The 20514-nt window shown below is 40.2% G+C and overlaps 1 protein-coding gene across 3 annotated transcripts in view; it reads right to left on the bottom strand.

Annotated features, from left to right (window-relative positions):
• Window positions 1-1518: 1518 nt before the first annotated feature.
• Window positions 1519-20514, bottom strand: part of LOC144605450 (TBC1 domain family member 22B-like) — a 187687-nt gene continuing 168691 nt past the window's right edge. For all 3 annotated transcript variants that reach the window (XM_078420722.1, XM_078420721.1, XM_078420720.1), the window contains 2 exons: window positions 13543-13638; window positions 1519-5248 (listed from right to left, as the gene is read on the bottom strand). In XM_078420722.1, coding sequence (XP_078276848.1) covers window positions 5120-5248; window positions 13543-13638 — 225 coding nt within the window. In that variant the 3' untranslated portion in view covers window positions 1519-5119. The remainder of the gene's footprint in view (window positions 5249-13542; window positions 13639-20514) is intronic.

The raw sequence follows: 20514 nt of genomic DNA on the forward strand, positions 1-20514 counted from the left end.
CGGAGTTGTTTGAAAGGTTAAAATGTGTGCTCTCCATTTCTCAAGAGAGCCACCTAAAAAGGATCCTAAATACAAATATAATAGTTACAACTGGAATTGAAAAGACAAATCACGAGTACCCTTCTGGTTAAATAGGGAAAATTAATAATAACCCATTGAGAATCAGAGTTTTAATAAGAATGCCAGAAAAAATAAACCTGGAACAAACTTCTGAGGAAGGGTTAATTTTCGGAAGTTTTTAAAGATACAGCCTTGAAACAGACTCTTCGGCCCACCAAGTGCAGGCTGAACACTGATCACCTGTTCACACTAGTTCTATGTTATCTTACTTTCATATGAAGGGCAATTTTGTATTTTCAGAGGCCAATTAATGCACAAGCCAGAACGTCTTTGAGATGTGGGAGGAAACTGGTGCACCCGGAGGAAACCCACAAGGTCACAGGGAGAACGTGCAAACTCCATACAGACGGCACCCGAGGTCAAGTTGGAACTAGGCTCTATGGCGTGGTGAGGTAACGGCTCTACCAGCTGCGCCACCATGCCACCCTCTGCCTAGTGAAGGCAAAATCTCTAGATTGGTTGAGGAAATAGTCTAAGTTCGGGACATGCACACCCAAGATATTGAACAATGATGTAGATGTAACAACGAGGTTTCCACATAGGTACTTGCTTCTGTTATAATTTGGCCGCGAAATATAAACTTATGGAACGGTGTTGTAATAAAAGCTAAAAAGGCAGATAGAAATGCGTCTTGGCATCATGTTCAGTCCAGATGTTGAGGCTAAAGGACCTGTTCCCAAGCTGTGTTGTTCTATGTTCTAACCAGATGCTGCCTCAGCCTACAAAGTCTACATCCCTCGAATGAATTAAAATAACATAGCCCCTTAAAGCAGCAAACCACTTCTAAGGTCAGCATCAACTGGGACACCAGGGAAGCTGTATTTGGGAGGGGGGTAAGAAGCAAAACATACTACAAATATTATATAAATATGAAATTCTATCTTTTACGATATGTTTACTCGGGAAATTATGGGACACTATTTTGTTTGTTTTTATGCATAGCAAAATAGTAAATTTGTACTTTAAAATCCAATTTCAAATTTTATTGCACAGATGAAATTGCACATATCTGTAAAACTGTCTCATTTTAATAGATTCACTGGTTTATCAAGAAAAGATGCAACATTTCGTTGTATGGTCAACTCTACAGACAAGACGAATTTTATCAAATGTCTGAACCTTTCTCCTATGTTGGTTCAATATTTTAATTGCTCTGTTTCCAGTTCACCGAGTCCACGCTGCCCATCGATCACCTGTTCTCAGTAGTTCTGTGTTATCCCACTTTCGCATCCATTCTCTGCACACTAGGGGCGATCTATAGAGGGCAATTAACTTACAAACCCACATGTCTTTGGGATGTGGGAGGAAACCCACGCGTTCCAGCTCTTCTTAATACAATCACAGATTGCAGGTGCACAATATGTTGTATAGATGAAATAAAAGTCAAAGGCCATTGACTAATGTGGAGCAGGAATTTAATTTTTAAAGCTTCATAATAACACTGACTACAGAAAAAAACATGGTAAAAAAGTTTTGGCAGTTTTCAGTAAAAGTAATGACAAAGGTCTGACAAGCACAATCTCCTTGTTGCTGTGTTTGCTACATTATGTGGTTCTGCATTTTTTTTGTAAAACTATTTAAATGAAACATCTTGTATTATGTAATTTCCAAAACAGGACTATAATTGCTACTGCACGATGCACATTTTTAAAAAAAGACGTCATTTGGACCTATTACACAAGAAATGACCACAAGAAAAGAAATGTGCCTTTGTGATCGTTAATATGATGTTAAAACCCCGCACAGTGAAAAGGTGGAGAGTCACAGTCATAATTCACTTATATCCAAAAGGTCTAAGGAAATTGTGGATAAACCATGCAACATCTTTTCGGTTGTTGACAGTGCAGCTATTGATAGTATTTTCAGTCTTAGACATGGTGCTCGTATTTACAATCCCAGATGCCAAATACAATCGTTGCAAAACAGTACAAGGCCTGTACAGTTCAGAAAACTAGCAAGGCTACAAGTGTTCATGATATTTCTGCTCACATTTCCATCATAGAACGCAAATGCCAAAATACCACTTGCTTTCCTCTTTCTGGCCCAGTAGCAGGTGGATCTGTATCACGTATATTATGGTAACATATTTAAGTAGCTCTCTTGTTCACATTTGAATGAAAACATCTGCAACATTATAACAGTGTGTTCATTTGCCAGTTTAAAATAGTATTTAAAGCTTCTTTAAAGCAGATAGCTATTTCCCAGCCTTGAAGCCAGCCAACTATTCCCAATTTTTACTTTGTGCATAACTGAACCAAACATCAAGAGTATTTTTCAGTTTTGACCCCTCTTACAGTAGCGAATCTCTTCTAAGATCAGTAGCAACTGGGATGCCAAGGAGCTGTACTTTGAGGGAAAACAAAAACTATTCACTGGCGTCCAACTAAATGTAATCAAAGAAATTAATTGTGCTTTAATCCATGTGCTTGACTTTAACCAGAATGCAGCTATCTGTGAACTAATATAAAACATGGAAACAAAATCTGCAGTTCAGACTACAAATATATTCATGAATTTACACATTTACATAATAGCCCAGGAAATAATCACCACATTCACTATTCCTTTTGAAAAACAGGAAATTAAAGCACAGTAATCAAAAAGCATAAAAACCTAAAATGAAACAGAATTAATCTTAGGTTGTTGATAAAATGTCAGCAAACTGAAAACATCAACTCTCTCTCTCTTTCTACCGATGCTGCCTGACTTTGTGAATATTTCCCGCAGGTTCCTAAATTTTAATTAAAACACACTTTTCGCTAGAAATTGAATGAAAAAAATTAACATTTGTTATTTACTGTATGCAGATTGATATTTACACAAATAGTAAAATTACAGCAGAGTGGTTTTCAATAATCTGTCCTTTAAATAAAATTAAAAACAAAACAAATTAAAAGAAATCTGTCATTTTCGCATTAAAAATTGAAAAGCCAAAAATAAAATTAGTTACATAAAAATTAATCAAGTATATTTGTGAGCCTCTGAAATCCCCATATTTTGTTCCACCTCTTCTCGGCAGTTATTTACAAAAAAATGCCTCGAGATAACAGTTTCAAACAACCTCACCACAGAATGATGCAAGATATAAAAGTAAGCAAATGTTACTTTCTTAAACCCATTGAAAATGATCAGGGGTATAAATGGGAGAAGACTGACTCTGGATCCTAACTGTAAAAAAAGGACTCATAATCGTGTAATTATTCATTTGAGTTCCAAGCCTAATTCCCAATAATTTATCCGGAGGTTACCCAGCTTATCAGGTGGGAACTGCCTGAGATCGATGGTCTGCAGCCTGGCTATTGGAATAATAATGCAGCCTGCTTTATCCAGTAGGAAACAGCTCGTCTGTAAGGACAATGGTCCCTGAATACAAGAACAGGGGTAGTAGTAACAGCAAGAGTAGGCCACCTCGACCTTAGAATATATTGACATTTTGTCAGGGCATGGGTGTCACCTCAATTCCAACTGTCCATCTCTATCTACATCCTCACTCACAGAAATAGAGGTACACCTTTCAGCCCCTTTGAGTTGCCTGCCTCTCTAATCCATTATTCCGAATCTGAACGTCTGTTCCCTTGACCTATCTCTCCTCCATTTTTGTAGAAACAAGGAACTGGAGATGCTGGTTTGCGAAGGGAAAACACAAAATCTGGAGCGACTCAGTGGGTCCAGCATCATCCCTGGAGAACATGGATAGGTGATGTTTTAGGTCGGGACCCCTCAGTCTGCAGAAGGGTCCTGGCCCGAAACGTCACATATCCATCTTCTCCGGAGATGCCACCTGACCCGCTGAGTTACTCCAGCATTTTGTGTGTTCTCCATTTTTCTTGGGAATGCTTGGAAACAATTAGCAAACTGAGGGGAACACCGGTTATTGCAATTTGCTTTCCTGGTCCAGTAAATGGGAATAAACTTTCTGTAAAACACTATAAATATCAGCCTCCCAAACAAGCAGTTTAATGAGTAAGAAACTAAATTCCGTGATTTTATTCTATGTTGGCCATCAACAGGAAAATCTGTCTCTCAGGTCTCATATATTATATATATTTTAAAATATATATGGATATATATTTTTGTTGCACAAAAACTATTTGTTTAGAACTCTGGAATCTATAAATTATTAGCTGTTCAAGAGGAGAAAAAAAGATGTGTTCAGAACTTCACTCGCATCATTCACACTTTTCAAAGCAAAAAATATTGCAGTATTTTCTTGACTTTACATAAATAGAATAGGTCAAAAGGCACATAAATGAAAAGGATATACCTGAGAAACATATTTTAATCTTGAATGGCTTAAGTATATTTTGAATTCAACATTATTGGCAATACAGTTGGCTTTTTTCCCCCAATATAACAGCATTCATCATAAAGCAGGTCTTTTAAGAAAAATAAACTTTTTTTCCAAATTTCCCAAATTCTACATTAAAGTGAAACAATTTGCTTATAAAAATGATAATTAGTAGAAATCAAAGTTATTTAAAATGATTTCACCTCATGAAATCGGCTAGAGTTTACCACAAAATAATTGTTGGTAAAGTTAAAATGAAGCTGAAGGGAAATTTATATCTGTAAAAGAATCACATTTAAAAATGTTTCAAATTGGATGTCAGCTGTGCTTTAGAATGAGTAGATTTTAACTAATCTGCCTTATGCACACTAAGCCCAAGTGCTTAAACTAATTTTCTCAGGATAAGCTCACAGTAGTTCAAATTAAGGACATATACATGATAATATTATACAGAAACACGCCATAATGCCTTTTAAATCCTTTGCAATTAAGAACTATGTATAACCTAGTATCAAAGATTTAGCAAGGCATCATTAAGAGCACACTGAGTAAGATCTCAGAATTGCTCCGACTTAAGAAAAGCTTCAAGTAAATAGAAACTACTTTCACAGTAGTTAAAAGTTTTGCCGTCTGAGTCAACAAAGCTTCTGTGATCTTGACTTGAATGACCGCAAGGAGTTTCAATCACTTCTCAGTGTTTCTGCTAATCACTTATCGTCTATAGTGATTAGGAGCATCTGCAAACATATACTTAAGTCTGTACGCTTCTGCTAAGAGTAGACCAACTTCTTCATTACCCCAGTGGATTGTTGGTAGATTCTGCAACAACATCAGTAGACCCTTCAAATGAAGAAAATAAATTTCAGCTTGAAATGGACAAAATCAAGACAAATGCAAAGATCAACACAAAAGTGCTGGGGTAAGTCAGCGGGTCAGGCAGCATCTCTGGAGAATATGGACAGGTGACTTTTCAGGTTGAGATCCTACTTCAAACTGAAGAATGGAGATGAGGAGGAATGGTGAGTCTGTGGAAGTAATTGCCTCAGACAGCTGTGGAGGCCGTCTTTGGGTACTTTAAAAGTGGAAATTGTTGGGTTCTTGATTAGTAAGGGGTTCAAAGGTTATAGGGAGAAGGCAGAATTAATGGGCCGAATGGCCTAATTCTGCTCCTATGACTTACGGTCTCGCAAAGGGGAATGGACCAGAATGCCAACTTGTTCAGCATTGTGGGTGGACAGGTTGAGCCCAAGAGTCTGTTTCCATTCTGTACAACTCTATGACTCTATACAGACAAATGTCACTTCTCTGCGTATTTTTATGCGTATTTTTAATTAGGGATCATTGAGTCTCCATGAAAAATTATGGAAAATTAGTACGCAAAACTCACCATGCAAAACCATGGCAAATTAGTACCATCTAAATTAGTACCATCTAATTTGAATCCACAGCAGTTCAATTATTCCATTAGAAATTGCTAATTACTTAAGAGGTATATTTCAACAGTGCCATTCAGAATTAGCATCTACTGCGGTGTTAAATAAATGTAAATTCATCAGGAATATATTATATAATCGATTTATACCTCACCTTTGAGTTATTGAGCTAAACCTTCTTCAGATTATTAGAAGTCTTGCCTATTCTCGCCAGCTACCAAGTGGTCGTGTGGTATGAGCTTGGCCAGTCTCTAAGCAAATTCTAGTGGTCATTTTCTAGCCAGTGGTAAAACATTGCGATTCTCGGGTTTCTGCGGTTGTATAAGAATTCCAACATTGCTCACAGGTGGTGCAGGGGCAGCACCAGCGGTGCAATGGTAGAGTTGCTGCCTTACAACGTCAGAGACCCAGGTTCGATCCTGACTAAGGCTGCTGTCTGTACGGAGTTTGTATGTTTTTCCTATGATCGTGTGGGTTTTCTCCGGGTGCTCTGGTTTCCTCCCACATTCCAAAGTCGTGCGGTTTGCAGGTTAATAGGCTTTTGTAAATTGTCCCCAGCGTGTAGGATAGAACTGGTGTACGGGGATTGGTGCAGATTCAGTGGGCTGAAAGGCCTGTTTCCATGCTGTATCTCTGAACTAAACTAAACTAAAAAAAACTGCATGTCTGCCACATAAAAAGATCAGAATAATCTGATGTTTACCCAGTCCAGTAGCTCACCCTCAGCATTGGTGCTTAGGTTAATAATGGGATGTTTTCAAAGAAGTGATCCAAGTACTTTAGAACTGAACAGCAGAAATGTTTAGCATAAATTAATTAATTTTTATCATTGGGAATTTTTAAGGCAGACATTGACAGATACTTGATTAGTATGGGTGTCAAGGGTTATGGGGAGAAGGCAGGAGAATGGGGTCGAGAGGGAAAGATGGATCATCCATGATTGAATGGCGTAGTAGACTCGATGGGCCAAATTGCTTCCTCCTATGACTTACGAACATGAATTTTAAAAATAATAATATTCTGCTCATTTAAGTCCCTTCTCGAAATTCTATTCGCCTTTTTTCTCCACGATTACATTTCTTGTGTTGACTGTTGTTCTGCTGTTGTTCTGCATTAAGTCTAATGTATCCAGAGTCAATAGAAACAGAGATTTTCAGTCTCACCAGGAGGCCATTTTCCCCATCATGTCACATCAAATAATTTGTAATTTATTCCTACTTCTCAACTCTTAGGCCACAGCCTTGCAAGTTACAGCTCTTCAAATGTTCATACGTACACTGCACATTTTTCAAGGTTGTGATCAGTGTCCATTTGGAGGAGAAATCAATGTAATAGCTTCCAAAATTATCTGCCATTTTAGGTATTTGGAAATGAAAACAATACAACCAGTGAGGTATTCAACATTATAAAAATAACAACTAAAAATGAGGTGAGGTGAGGTGAGCGATTATATTTCAGGGCTCAGAAAGACAACGGAACACTTTGACTGTATCAATATAGAGAGCAAAAGAATCAGTCACACAGAAACAAGCCCTTTGGCCCAACTTGTCCATGCTGACCAAGGTGCCCCAACTAAGCTAGTCGCATTTGTCCATGTTTGGTCCAGATCCCTCAAAATCTTCCCTATCCATGAACCTGTCGAAGTGTCATTTAAATGTCGTTATAGTACCTGCTCAACGATCTCTTCTGGCAGCTCATCCCATACACCCACCACCCTCTTTTTCACTCTCACAGATGGTGAGCTGCCAGAGGTAGTTGAAGCAGGTCTATAACAGCACTTGGACAGGTACATGGATAGGAAAGGTTTAGAGGGATAAGGGCCAAATACAAGCACATGGGACTAGCATGCCATCTTGGTTGGCATGGACAAGATGGGCCGAAGGGCTTGCTTCCATGCTGTATGACTATATGACTCTAAATAGGAACAAGTAAGCTCACCACATCAACTTCTCACTGTTGCATTGCTTGACAAAAGAAGTCAACAGGACCCAGTTGCCAAACACTTTAATTCCCCTTCCCATTCCCACACTGACCTTTCTGTCCCAGGCCTCCTCCATTGTCAGAGTGAGGCCAAATGCAAATTGGAGGAACAGCACCTCGTGTTTTGCTTGGGCAGCTTTCAACCTAGTGGTAAGATGATTGATTTCTCTAACTTCATAACCCTTGCATCCATCCCCTCTCTCTCCATCCCTCCCCCACCCAAGTCAGACCAGCTTCAAAATCGTCTTGTTGAGTTTCGCTGTCTGTATTCGTTCTCACCTAGCACACAGCCAACAATGACCTGTTTCCTTTATCATCGTTACTTTTATGCATATCATCCATTTGTTCTATATCTCTCTACATCACCGTCTATATCTCTTGTTTCCCTTTCCCCTGACTCTGTCTGAAGAAAGAAAACGTCGCCTATTCCTGTTCTCCACAGATGCTGTCTGACCCGCTAAGTTACTCCAGCTTTTTGTGTCTCTTCAGAACAAACCATGCTCCTCAAGTCCAAAGTGTTGCCCTTGTAAAACATTTGCAATTTGAGTAAGGAGCAAAGCTTATTTGCAGAATTTTCAAATTGCCTGTCAGGAGTTGAGACTGCTCATATGCCAAGCTGTACGATTATTATTCAGATTTTCACAGTTTATTGTTACATTCAGGGACCCAGGGAAGATGAGATTAATTTCCGAGTGTGATTTTTGAATCTAACTGGACATATCGAAAACATCAGGGAGAATGTTCGATTAATTTTCTTTCATTAAAAAGAACTGTTGAGAATACATCCATTTTTCTCTGACAACAGGTCCTCTTGAGATTATTCTGGCTTTTCTTATGGAAAACTCCTATTGGGAATGCTTTCAGTTGTTCGGATCAGAAGTAGTTTACTAATTTAATCAGTTGCCCTTTGTGAGACTTGTAATGAATTTATTTCAATGTATTTTTACAGTTAATGCTTGCGATCCCTGTTTTCGTTATACTTTCCTCATTAATGATAAAGGCACTATCATGTAATTTGGAATATTAAAACAAAACAGAATCAACTTTCAATTCCAATATTCCATTATATAACATTTCTGATTTAAATTAACAAATTTTATTTGGTGGTTAAAAATAGCAATGTGGAAATATTTTAAATTTAAAAAAAAATCATGTACATGCCATAATCTTGTATTTGTTTCACTAGTTTAATAGCAGGAATAGATGTGTAACTATTACCTACCACAAAGATCACAATGGTAGTATTGGTTACTGTTTTGTGGGAAATGGTCAACTACCAGTGTTGGTTGATTGATTTTGTTTTGATTGATTGAATGAAATGGACCCTACAGTCCACTGAGTCCATGCCGACCATCTTGTTACCCTGTTCACACTAGTTATATGTTATCCCACTTTTGCATCCACCAGGGGCAATTTACAGAGGCCAATTGACTTACAAACCTGCACGTCTTTGGGATGTTTCTGGAGGAAACACACGGGGGTCACAGGAAGAATGAAAAAGCTCCACACAGACAGCACCTGTGGTCAGGATTGAGTCTAGATCCCTGGCACTGTGAGGCAGCAGCTCTACCAGCTACACCACTGTGCCACCCAATATATAATAGTGACTTTATGGGAAAGATTCTAGATTTAATATCTGTTTCTATACACAGATGTCTGCATCCGCACAATACAAACAGGGATATACGGGTAACATTACAAGGCATGGTCTTGTACTGATCAATGAGTTGTCCAAGCTTGCTGGTTAGTTGCTCTTGAACCCTGCTCCTATTGAAGGTCTCTTTGGGAGGTCTTCATACATGGCCTCCCAACTGATTGGAATGACCATTCTGATCAAAACCAGTAGACTTTAATCAGTAGTTTTAGTTTAGTTTCGAAATACAGTACTGAAACAGGCCCTTCGGCCGACCGAGTCCACACCGACTAGCGAGCACCCTGTACACCAGCACTATTCTACACACTAAGGAAGATTTACAATTTTTACCAAAGCCAAATTAACCTGCAAACCTGTATGTCATTGGAGAATGAAAGGAAACCAGAGCACCTGGGGAAAACCCACACGGTCACGGGGAGAATATCCAAACTCCGTACAGACAGCACCCATTCGTTTACTTTACCAAACTCTTTCTGGCAACATTACAAAAGAAACCTCAGTTAATTGTCACTGTTTACCAACCAACCACAGCGAAAATCTAATTTGTGGTATTGGAAAGTTGCTAAAATATAAGCTTCTGGGATTTAGCGTTCTATTGGGCTAGTTTTTTTTTACAAGAAATTCAACAATGCATGACTACTCTATTGACTAGTATGGGATTACCTTTAAATTATATGACAATATGTTAAATTGTTTGAGACACAATAGAAATACATGCTTGTAAAAGCCCTGACAATGTTCTCACAAAGTCGATTCGGAGTGTTCTATTAAATGGAATCAATAATTGACACAAATGTCATGGCTCGGACTGCAAACAGAATGAAAAAAAACATTTTACATTTCCAGCAGCACTGGAGAAAGGTTTTCCAGTGGTGGAAAGGGTGCAAGTAGCAAATAAAGTCAATTTCACAAGTCAAGTCCTAAGGGCTTGGTCAGTGCACAAAGTGGCCAATTGTGCTCACCCTGCTATAGGAAGAATGTCATTGAGCTGGAAAGAGTGCAGAGATAATTTACGAGGATGTTGCCAGGACTTTCGAGCCTGCGTTATGGGGAGATTTTGGGCCGGGGTGGACTTTATTCCTTGGAGCGCAAGAGAATAGGAGAATAGGAGAGGATAAAAGGTGAATCAAAAACAAGAGAACATACTTATGTGTACGGTAAGAGGGGTAAGATTTTATAGGAACCCGAGGGGCAACTTTTTCATTTATCGTAAATGAATAAGGGAAATTGAAGGGTGAATGCACAGAGTCTTTTACTGAGGTTAGGGGAATCAAAAACAAGAGGACATATGTTTAAGGTGAGAGGGGCAAAATTTACCAGGAACCTGAGGGGCAACATTTTGACTCAGAAGGTGGTGGGTGTACATAACGAACTGCCAGAGGAGATAGTTGAGGTAGGTACTATAACAGCATTGAAACGGCACTTAGGCAGGTACATGGAATATAAAAGGTTGAGTGGGATACAGGCTAAACGCGGGCAACTGGGACTAGTTTTAGATGGGGGCAACTTGGCTGGCTTGGACGAGTTGTGTCAAAGAGCCCGTTTCTATGTTCCCATTTAACCCTCCTTTTTGTGACCCGAAACCTACCTAATAATAAAAGGCTGAGATGGAGTGAATGTGGAAAGGATATTTCCAGTCAAATTCATTGCCATAGATGGCGGCGTAGGCCAAGTCATTTGGGTAATTTTATAACAGATTGACAGATTCCTGATTAGTAAGGGTGTCAAACGTTACGTGTAGAAGGCAGGAGAATGGCGTTGAGAGGGAATAATAGATCAGCTATGGGCTGAATGGCCTAAATCTGCCTGCTATGTCTTGTGATCTGATCTTATGAGACTTCAGATGACATCCATAAATCTTTGGAGCTTTGTTTATGATGCCTTAAAATTATTGACTTCGCTTATAATTAAAGTAGAACTGACTGCAAATATGTACGCTTTTATTTATCATGAAACTTTGCTTAAAAGGGTTTTACTCATAAACGTCAATCAATGGCGCATGTAGTGAGATTTACCTTTGGAGATTTGCTATGTAGTAACTCATTTATGGCAGGTGGGTGTAGATAATAAATGACACTTGCATTGATTAATGTTGAATCATTTAATCAACATCTCGGAGCTGCTTTTTTTTAACTCCAACACTTGACAAATAATTTCTAGAGAAGTTACTGATGCATGTATTTCAAGGAAATTCACTCTAATATCATTAAAATGGCCAATGTGCTAAACTAATTCAAAGTAGATGTCTGATGATCTGTCAATGTGTCTGGATGTACGATGGATGCATAAAATTCGAGATGAACAAGAACGGTAACATCATGATGGAAGTGTCATTAATCACAAACTTTGATGGCACTATTTATTAGGAGACACTATATTTTAATTATCAATCACACGGTTGAGTTGGTAGTTGTGAAAAATATCAGACCAAGCTCAGAAAAGACACAAAGTGCTGGAGTAACACAGCGGGTCAGACAGCATCCCTGGAGATCATGGATAGGTGATGTTTCGGGTTGAGATCCTTCTCTCTTCAAGGGCATTTATTTAGAGATACAGTGTGGAAAAAGGCCCTTCGGCCTACCGAGTCCATGCCGAACAGCGAACACCCCATACACTAACATTATAGACAATAGACAATAGGTGCAGGAGTAGGCCATTCGGCCCTTCGAGCCAGCACCGCCATTCAATGTGATCATGGCTGATCATTCTCAATCAGTACCCCGTTCCTGCCTTCTCCCCATACCCCCTGACTCCGCTATCCTTAAGAGCTCTATCTAGCTCTCTCTTGAATGCATTCAGAGAATTGGCCTCCACTGCCTTCTGAGGCAGAGAATTCCACAGATTCACAACTCTCTGACTGAAAAGGTTTTTCCTCATTCACTCGGGACAATTTACAATTTACAGAAGCCAATTAACCTACAAACCTGCATCTGCGGCAGTGTGGGGGAAAACTGGAGCACCTGGAGAAAACCCACATGGTCACACGGAGTACAAACTTCACACAGTCAAAAAATAGACATGTGTATAAGTAATTTAAGATTCATGTCCGAAGGTAACTCCTTTTTGGAAAGGCCTAAAAAACTATTTGGAACAATTGATGAATAAGACCATACCATTGGATTCAAGGTTGTTTTTATTGGGAGATACGAAAGGAATATTACCAAGATTAATTTTAGATAAATATCAGGAAAGATTTCTCAAAATAGCAATAGCAATAGCAAAAAAATGTGTAAGAATTGAAAGATGGTATGCAGAAATGCGTAGCTGTATCCCATTAGAAAAAGCTACTTATAATCTGAGAAATAGATATGATTTCTTTTTGAAACTTTGGAACCCATTCACTTTAAAACTAGGATTAAGAATTGGAAATATTTAATTTCAGGATTGTTTTGATACCCTTAAAAAGAATTTAATAAGAAATTAGCCGGAAGTCAGTCAGTCAGTCAGTCAGTCTTTCTTTCTTTCTTTCTTTCTTTCTTTCTTTCTTTCTCTCTTTTTCTCTCTCTCTCTCTCTCTCTCTCTCTCTCTCTCTCTCTCTCTCTCTCTCTCTCTCTCTCTCTCTCTCTCTCTCTCTCTCTCTCTCTCTCTCTCTCTCTCTCTCTCTCTCTCTCTTTCTTTCTTTCTTTCTTTCTTTCTTTCTTTCTTTCTTTCTTTCTTTCTTTCTTTCTTTCTTTCTTTCTTTCTTTCTTTCTTCTCCTTTTTTCTAACTGGGGGGTGGGGGGGGGGTTGTGGGTGGGGAGATAATACAGAACAATACATGTATAATCGAATTTATAATGTATAATCAAATTTATAATCTAGGTATCATTGGGTACGATGAGCTGTAACATGTATGTGTTTTGTTAAAATTTAAATAAAATTAATTTAAAAAAAAAAGTAATTTAAGATTATTCCATATCCAGTGATCTAAAGAAAAGTCCCGGCCTGAAATGTTGCCTATCCATGTTCTCCAGAAATGTTGCCTGACCCGCTTAATAATCCAGCACCTTGTGCCTTTTTTGTAAACTGGCATCTGCAGTTCCTTGTGTTTACATAAACATGTGCTTCAACAGGCTTTAATTACTTACTTGAAAGTCATCTTCACCCAAAATTTCTTTTCTCCATTTGATGAGGAAAGCAGCGCACACATACAGGTGGAAATGGGAGAATCCCTCTGGCTCAGACTGCAAAAGAATATCAAATGAAGTTACTTCAGAGACAAGAGTGCCCAGTGGTATAAATCATTACATTTCCAATCTATTGTGGGAGCCTAGTGAGCACAATAATAAAACACTACCCCAATTTATCAAATGAGCAGGTGGCGGACACTTGATATTACTCAATGTGGTACAGAAATGCTTAAAAGTAATTTTAGAATGGTTCATGGCTCAGGAACAGCTTCTTCCCCTCTGTTATCAGGTGAACGATCCTTCATAAGCTAGACTACTGACCGATTCACGTCTACCCCATTGCAGACATTGGACTTTGTCCAAGGAATGGGTGCTCTACAATGCTGAGAATTACAGTATATTCTGTCTCTTTTTTTTGGTAGGTTAATTGGCTTCTGTAAATTGTCCAGAGAACTAGTGTACGAGTGATCGCTATCGACACAGACTCGGTGGGCCAAAGGGCCTGTTTCCATACTGGATTTCTAAACTAAACTAAGGAAAAGAAAGGGAGAGTGTGAGAGAATAGAAAAGAGACAGAGGGGACGAAAGAGGGCGAGAGGAAATGAAAGAGCGAGTGAGAGGAAAGGAAAGAAGAGGCAGAGACAGACAATGACCAGGTTAGCTGAAACTCACAGCTGGGTTACATTATCGTCGAATGCATGCTCCCCAGAGCTTTCGATAGCACACAGCTGTTCAATATTATACCATAAGGCTATTGTCAAGTGAAGCTAGAGCAGAAATATACTGCAGTTCTTTGGTGGGAAATTAAAGCAGAAATCTTCATGAAGCATATTAATATGAATTAGTAATTTCCTTTTACTTCAAAGATAAATTTAATGAGCGCTGAGCCTTTGTGGTTTCTACTCAGAATATTTGTAACTGGGGAAAAGAATGTTACACAATTCCTGAAAGTGATCATGCACAGAGTAAAAACTAACACATTGAAGGTGGTGGGTATCTGAAATCTAAAAGAAAAGCAGATCTGGAGCATCTATGAAGAAAGGAACAGAAATGATGAATCTGTCCCTCCCCAGATGCTGCTTGGCCCGCTGAGTTCATGCAGTCTGAAGAAGGATCCTGGACTAAAGAGTCACCTATCCGTGTACTCCAGAGATGCTGCCCGAGCCACTGATCCAGCACTTGTTCAAAATTCTAGCATCTGCAGTCTCCAGTGTCTTATCACAGCTTATGTTTCAGGTTGAGAAAAGTTGAAAGTTTATCAGAGACAGAGAAAGGCGGAGAAGTGTCAGCATTATGGTGAGAAGGCAGGTGAATGCGGTTGAGAGGGAAAAAGGAGTAGACTTGATGGGCCGAATGGCCTAATTCAGCTCCTATGACTTATGAAATAGTTATGCACGACTAATGGCACTGTTCAAGAAACAATTAATGGGTTAAGAGGAGTTATAAATCCGAACAGCAGAATTATTACCAAAGCTACCATCAAAAACAAACTGGAATGGTCGTTCTAATTTGATATATTGAACTTGAACCACCAAATGAAAAGGTCAGTGGTGTTTCTCAAGTTTCAGATGAGCCTCATTAGAGCATTTTTGAAAGCAGAGATGTTCTCAATAACAAATTGAATGGAGATGTTCTATAAGGGGTGGCACAGTGGTACAGCGGTTGAGTTGAGTTGCTAGAGACCCGGGTTAGATCCTGACTACGGGTGTTGTCTGTTTGGAGTTTGTACGTTCTCCCCGTGACTGTGTGGGTTTCCATCGGGTGCTCCGACACTCCAAAGACATACAGGTTTGTCGGTTAATTGGCCTCGGTAAAGATTGTAAATTGTCCCTAGTTTGCAGGATAGTGCTAGTGTACGGGGATCGCTGGTCAGAGCGGAGTCGGTGGGCCGAAGGGCCTGTTTCCACGCAGTATCTCTAAACTAAAACTAAACTAAAGATGATTATCCAATTTACATTTGGTCTTCCTAAAACCGAGGAAGCAGCATTGTAAGTAGTCAACACAGTATACTGAAGAAGGGTCTCGACCCGAAATGTCACCCCTTTCATTCTCTCCGGAGGTGCCGCCTGTCTCCAGCTTTTTGTGTCTCTGTACAGTATACTAAAATTGGTTGAATCCTACATGTAAGTAGCAAGTTACCGAATCATTGATAGATATAGCATGGAAACAGGCTCTTCGGCCCACCAAGTCCACGCCAACAATCGATCACTTGTTCACACCAGTTCTACAATATCCTACTTTCTCATCCACTCCCTACACACCAAGGGCAATTTACAGAGGCCAATTAACCAACAAACCTTCATGTCTATGGGATGTGGGAGGAAACTGAGGCAACACATGCCGTACGTGACAGGACATGCAAACTCCACACCGCAGCACTCGAGGTCAGGATTGAACCCGGGTCTCTGGCGCTGCGAGGCAGCTAGCTTCTCTACCTTCAGTCTGAAGAAGGGTCTCGACCCGAAACGTCACCCATTCCTTCTCTCCCGAGATGCTGCCTGACCTGCTGAGTTACTCCAGCATTTTGTGAATAAATAGCTTCTCTACCAGCTGCGCCACTGTGCCACCCAGTAAATATTTTGGTAAAACTTAGAAATTATACGGCGAGTGAACTACTGTGAATGGGTGATCGATGGTTGGCGTGAACTCAGTGGGCCAAAGGGCCTGTTTCCACACTGTATCTCTAAACTAAACAAAACATACAGGATTCAATGGAACCAAATGTCAAGAGGGCAATTCAATTGGCAGCTAATACTCCCGAATGTGTATAGAACTAGCAACCAAAAATAAATTTCTTCTCCAGACATCTGGTCAATGAAACACTGGTTATTAACCGTGTCATTTGTCAGATCATAACGCGTCAAAGGTACAAGGCTAAATAGGCATACATTTAACAGGAGGCATTTTAAGAATTGCAAAACAAAATCAAACCGATGTTACGATGTGTCTTCACCACAAACGACACTTTTGTTTAAACCACCTGGAACTAACATGTGAACATTAATCAAAATAATAGATGGATTTGACAAACGACTACAAGAAAATCACATTCCTGAGTTTACAATTTTAAAACACTGTTGAAAGAAAACTCAATGGATTAAAATGTCTTGAAAAAGATCCTAAAAGTTACTGTAAAACAAAGAACATAGAACAGTACAGCATGAGAATAGGGCCAAGATAGACATAAAATGCTGGAGTAACTCATCGGGTCAGGCAACATCTCTGAGTTACTCCAGCATTTTGTGTCTATCTTTGCTATAAACCAGATTCTGAAGTTCCCTCCTACACAAGCATTGGCCCTTCAGCCCACAATGTCTATACCAAACATGACGCCTAGAATATCTCTTATCCACCTGCGCATTATCCGTGTCCGTCCACTGGAATTTAGAAGGATGAGAGGAGATCTTATCGAAACGTATAAGATTATTAAGGGGTTGGACACGTTAGAGGCAGGAAACATGTTCCCAATGTTGGGGGAGTCCAGAACAAGGGGCCACAGTTTAAGAATAAGGGGTAGGCCATTTAGAACTGAGATGAGGAAAAACTTTTTCAGTCAGAGAGTTGTGAATCTGTGGAATTCTCTGCCTCAGAAGGCAGTGGAGGCCAATTCTCTGAATGCATTCAAGAGAGAGCTGGATAGAGCTCTTAAGGATAGCGGAGTCAGGGGGTATGGGGAGAAGGCAGGAACGGGGTACTGATTGAGAATGATCAGCCATGATCACATTGAATGGCGGTGCTGGCTCAAAGGGCCGAATGGCCTCCTCCTGCACCTATTGTCTATTGTCATATGCAGGTGCCTATCCAAATACCTCTTCAATGCCACTATCATATCTGCCTCAATCACCACCCCTGGCAGAGCATTCCAGCCGCCCTCTATGTAAAAAAGATGTCCTGCGCATCTCCTTTAAACTTTGCCCCTCTCACTTTAAAGTTATGCACAATAGGCAGATCAAACCCACAGCTGCCTTTTGCCCAGTCAAATATAGAGTGTTTAAGTACAAAAAAGAAACTAGTCTTCACATTTGATTTTTGTATGGTAGACGGCACGGTAGCGCAGCGGTAGAGTTGCTGCTTTACAGCGAATGCAGCGCCGGAGACTCAGGTTCGATCCTGACTACGGGTGCTGCACTGTAAGGAGTTTGTACGTTCTCCCCGTGACCTGCGTGGGTTTTCTCCGAGATCTTCGGTTTCCTCCCACACTCCAAAGACGTACAGGTATGTAGGTTAATTGGCTGGGTAAATGTAAAAATTGTCCCTAGTGGGTGTAGGATAGTGTTAATGTACGGGGATCGCTGGGCGGCACGGACTTGGTGGGCCGAAAAGGCCTGTTTCCGGCTGTATATATATGATATGATATGATATGATACAAGCTGGGAACTGTATAACTTCGACAAAAACACTGCAGGATGCCAGAGAGGCCCGGAGAAGCTGAATCATTCCTCCCACAAAATTCTCAGCATCTGCAGTCTCTCAGGTGCTTTTCACATTTTTTTTTGTGATGCGCACAGCAGAATGCACAATGCCCTGACTCTCAGCTATGAAATCAGTCACGACTAGAAAGGCCAGGATTATATTTGATTGGATTGCTTCTATTTTGGTAACTAGTCTAAATACTCAAACACCAGAACTAAACCCGAGTACATTTTGCAATCATGGGTTACTAAGGGAGTTGCAGAATAAAGCATACATCCGTCACAAAGTAGAGAGTTGTAGATGCAGCCCAGTCCATCACACAGACCAGACTACCCATCATTGAATCCATTTACACTTCAGGCTGCCTCGGAAAAGCTGCCAACGTAATCAAAGACATGTTCCACCCCAGTCATTCCTTCTTCTCCCTGCTCCCATCTGGCAGAATGTATAAAAGCTTGAAAACGCGCACCACCAGACTCAGGAACAGCTTCTTCCCCTCTGTTATCAGGCTTACAGGGTGGCAGAGTGGCGCAGTGGTGGAGCTGCTGCCTCAGCGCCAGAGACTCTGGTTCGATCTTGACCATGGGTGCTGTCTGTGCAGAGTTTGTACATTCTCCCTGTGACCACGTGGGTTTTCTCCGGGTACATCGGTTTCGTCCCACATTCCAAAGATGTGAAGGTTTGTAGGTTAATTGGCTTTTGTAAATTGGTGGAAAGCATAGGAATAGTGTTTGGCTGATCGATGGTCGGAGTGGATTTGGTGGGCCGAAGGTTCTGTTTCCACGCTGTATCTCTGAAACTATAACTAAAACATAAGCAAGGGTACTGTCTAATTTACCTCTACTCCATTGGGGACATTGGGCTTTGTCTATGGAACTGAAACGTTACAATGCTGAGAACTATATTCTGCACTCTGTATCACAGTTTAAGCCACAGTTTAAGAATAAGGGGTAGGCCATTTAAAACGGAGATGAGGAAAAACTTTTTCAGTCAGAGTTGTGAATCTGTGGAATTCTCTGCCTCAGAAGGCAGTGGAGGCCAATTCTCTGAATGTATTCAAGAGAGAGCTAGATCGAGCTCTTAAGGATAGCGGAGTCAGGGGGTACAGGGAAAAGGCAGGAACGGGGTACTGATTGAGAATGATCAGCCATGATCACATTGAATGGCGGTGCTGGCTCGAAGGGCTGAATGGCCTGCTCCTGCACCTATTGTCTATTGTCTATTGTCTAAAACAACCCAGGTCTTCCCGTTCGGAATACCTATTGCAAATGAGTATATGTATTGCTGTATTATGTTATCCAATCAGATTAGATAGCATGCAAAACAAAGCTTTTCACTATACCTTGGCACACATAACAATTATTAACATAAGCCTTGCGGAAATGCAATTAGAAATGAAGAAGTAGTGGAACAGCAACAATTGGCACCAGTCTTGGTATTGGTTTCATTCAAATACATCGTCAAAACACAAAGTGCTGGAGGAACTCAGCTGGTCAGGCAGCATCTCTGGAGGAAGGACAGCAACGTTTTGGATCAGGACCCTCTGATCACAGTAAATGTTTACACCTGCAGTTATAGGTTGCCGAATTGTGTTATTTGATGACGGATGAAAATGAGTTGCCTTATTTCAGTTTATGCGATTGATTTTCTACATATTTTTATAATTTATTCTTCAGTGAAGCAGTGCAAAATATTTAAATTGAATAAGGCAGCTAAAATCAGGGTTGTATTTCATTGTACTCCACCTAGAACTAAAACAAAAATCCCCAATTCAGGTGCTTAAAAGAAATAGTTTTAACATTGTAGCTAATAAGGCTTGGTTTGAGATATTGTTCCACTGAAGTAATCTGTCAAAAAATGAACAGGACATTTTTTTGGTCAGAAACTTAAATTGTTAATCTTTTTCCCTTTCACGCCAAAACCTCAATGACCTGCTGAGGATTACCAGCATTTACTGGCGTCATTGTAGATTTCCAGCAGTTCGGGGCTGTACTTTTTAGATTGTTATTAGATTTATATTAACATCCACTGCATTGTCAGCTTTTAGGAGGCCACAAAAACACTGAACAAATGAGGTTTAAAAAAACTAGTGCTGGAGAACTCAGCGGGTCAGACGGCATCACTGGATAGGCGATATTTTGATGATTGATTGTAGTAGGTGGTAAAAGTTGAAAGAGCTGTGGGACAGGACAAAGTCAGGTGAATGAGAGATGGAGGATAGACACCAAATGCTGGAGTCAGTGGGTCAGGCAAGGGCAGCAAACCTGAAGAAAAGGAATAGGTGACGTTTCAGGTCGAAACCCTTCTTCACATAGAGTCAGGGGAGAGGGAAACTAGAGGTATGAAAAGGTACAAAGAACAAATGAATCATTTGTGATTCATGTGAATCAATGAACAAATGAGAGGTGGAAACGGGTGTTCTACCACTTATCCACCTATCACTTGCCTGACTTTATCCCGTCCCACCTTTCTCGTCCTCGATCATGTTCTCCAAAGATGCTGACTGACCCTGCTAAG

The sequence above is a fragment of the Rhinoraja longicauda genome, chromosome 24 (assembly GCF_053455715.1).
Source record: "Rhinoraja longicauda isolate Sanriku21f chromosome 24, sRhiLon1.1, whole genome shotgun sequence".
NCBI lineage: Eukaryota > Metazoa > Chordata > Chondrichthyes > Rajiformes > Arhynchobatidae > Rhinoraja > Rhinoraja longicauda.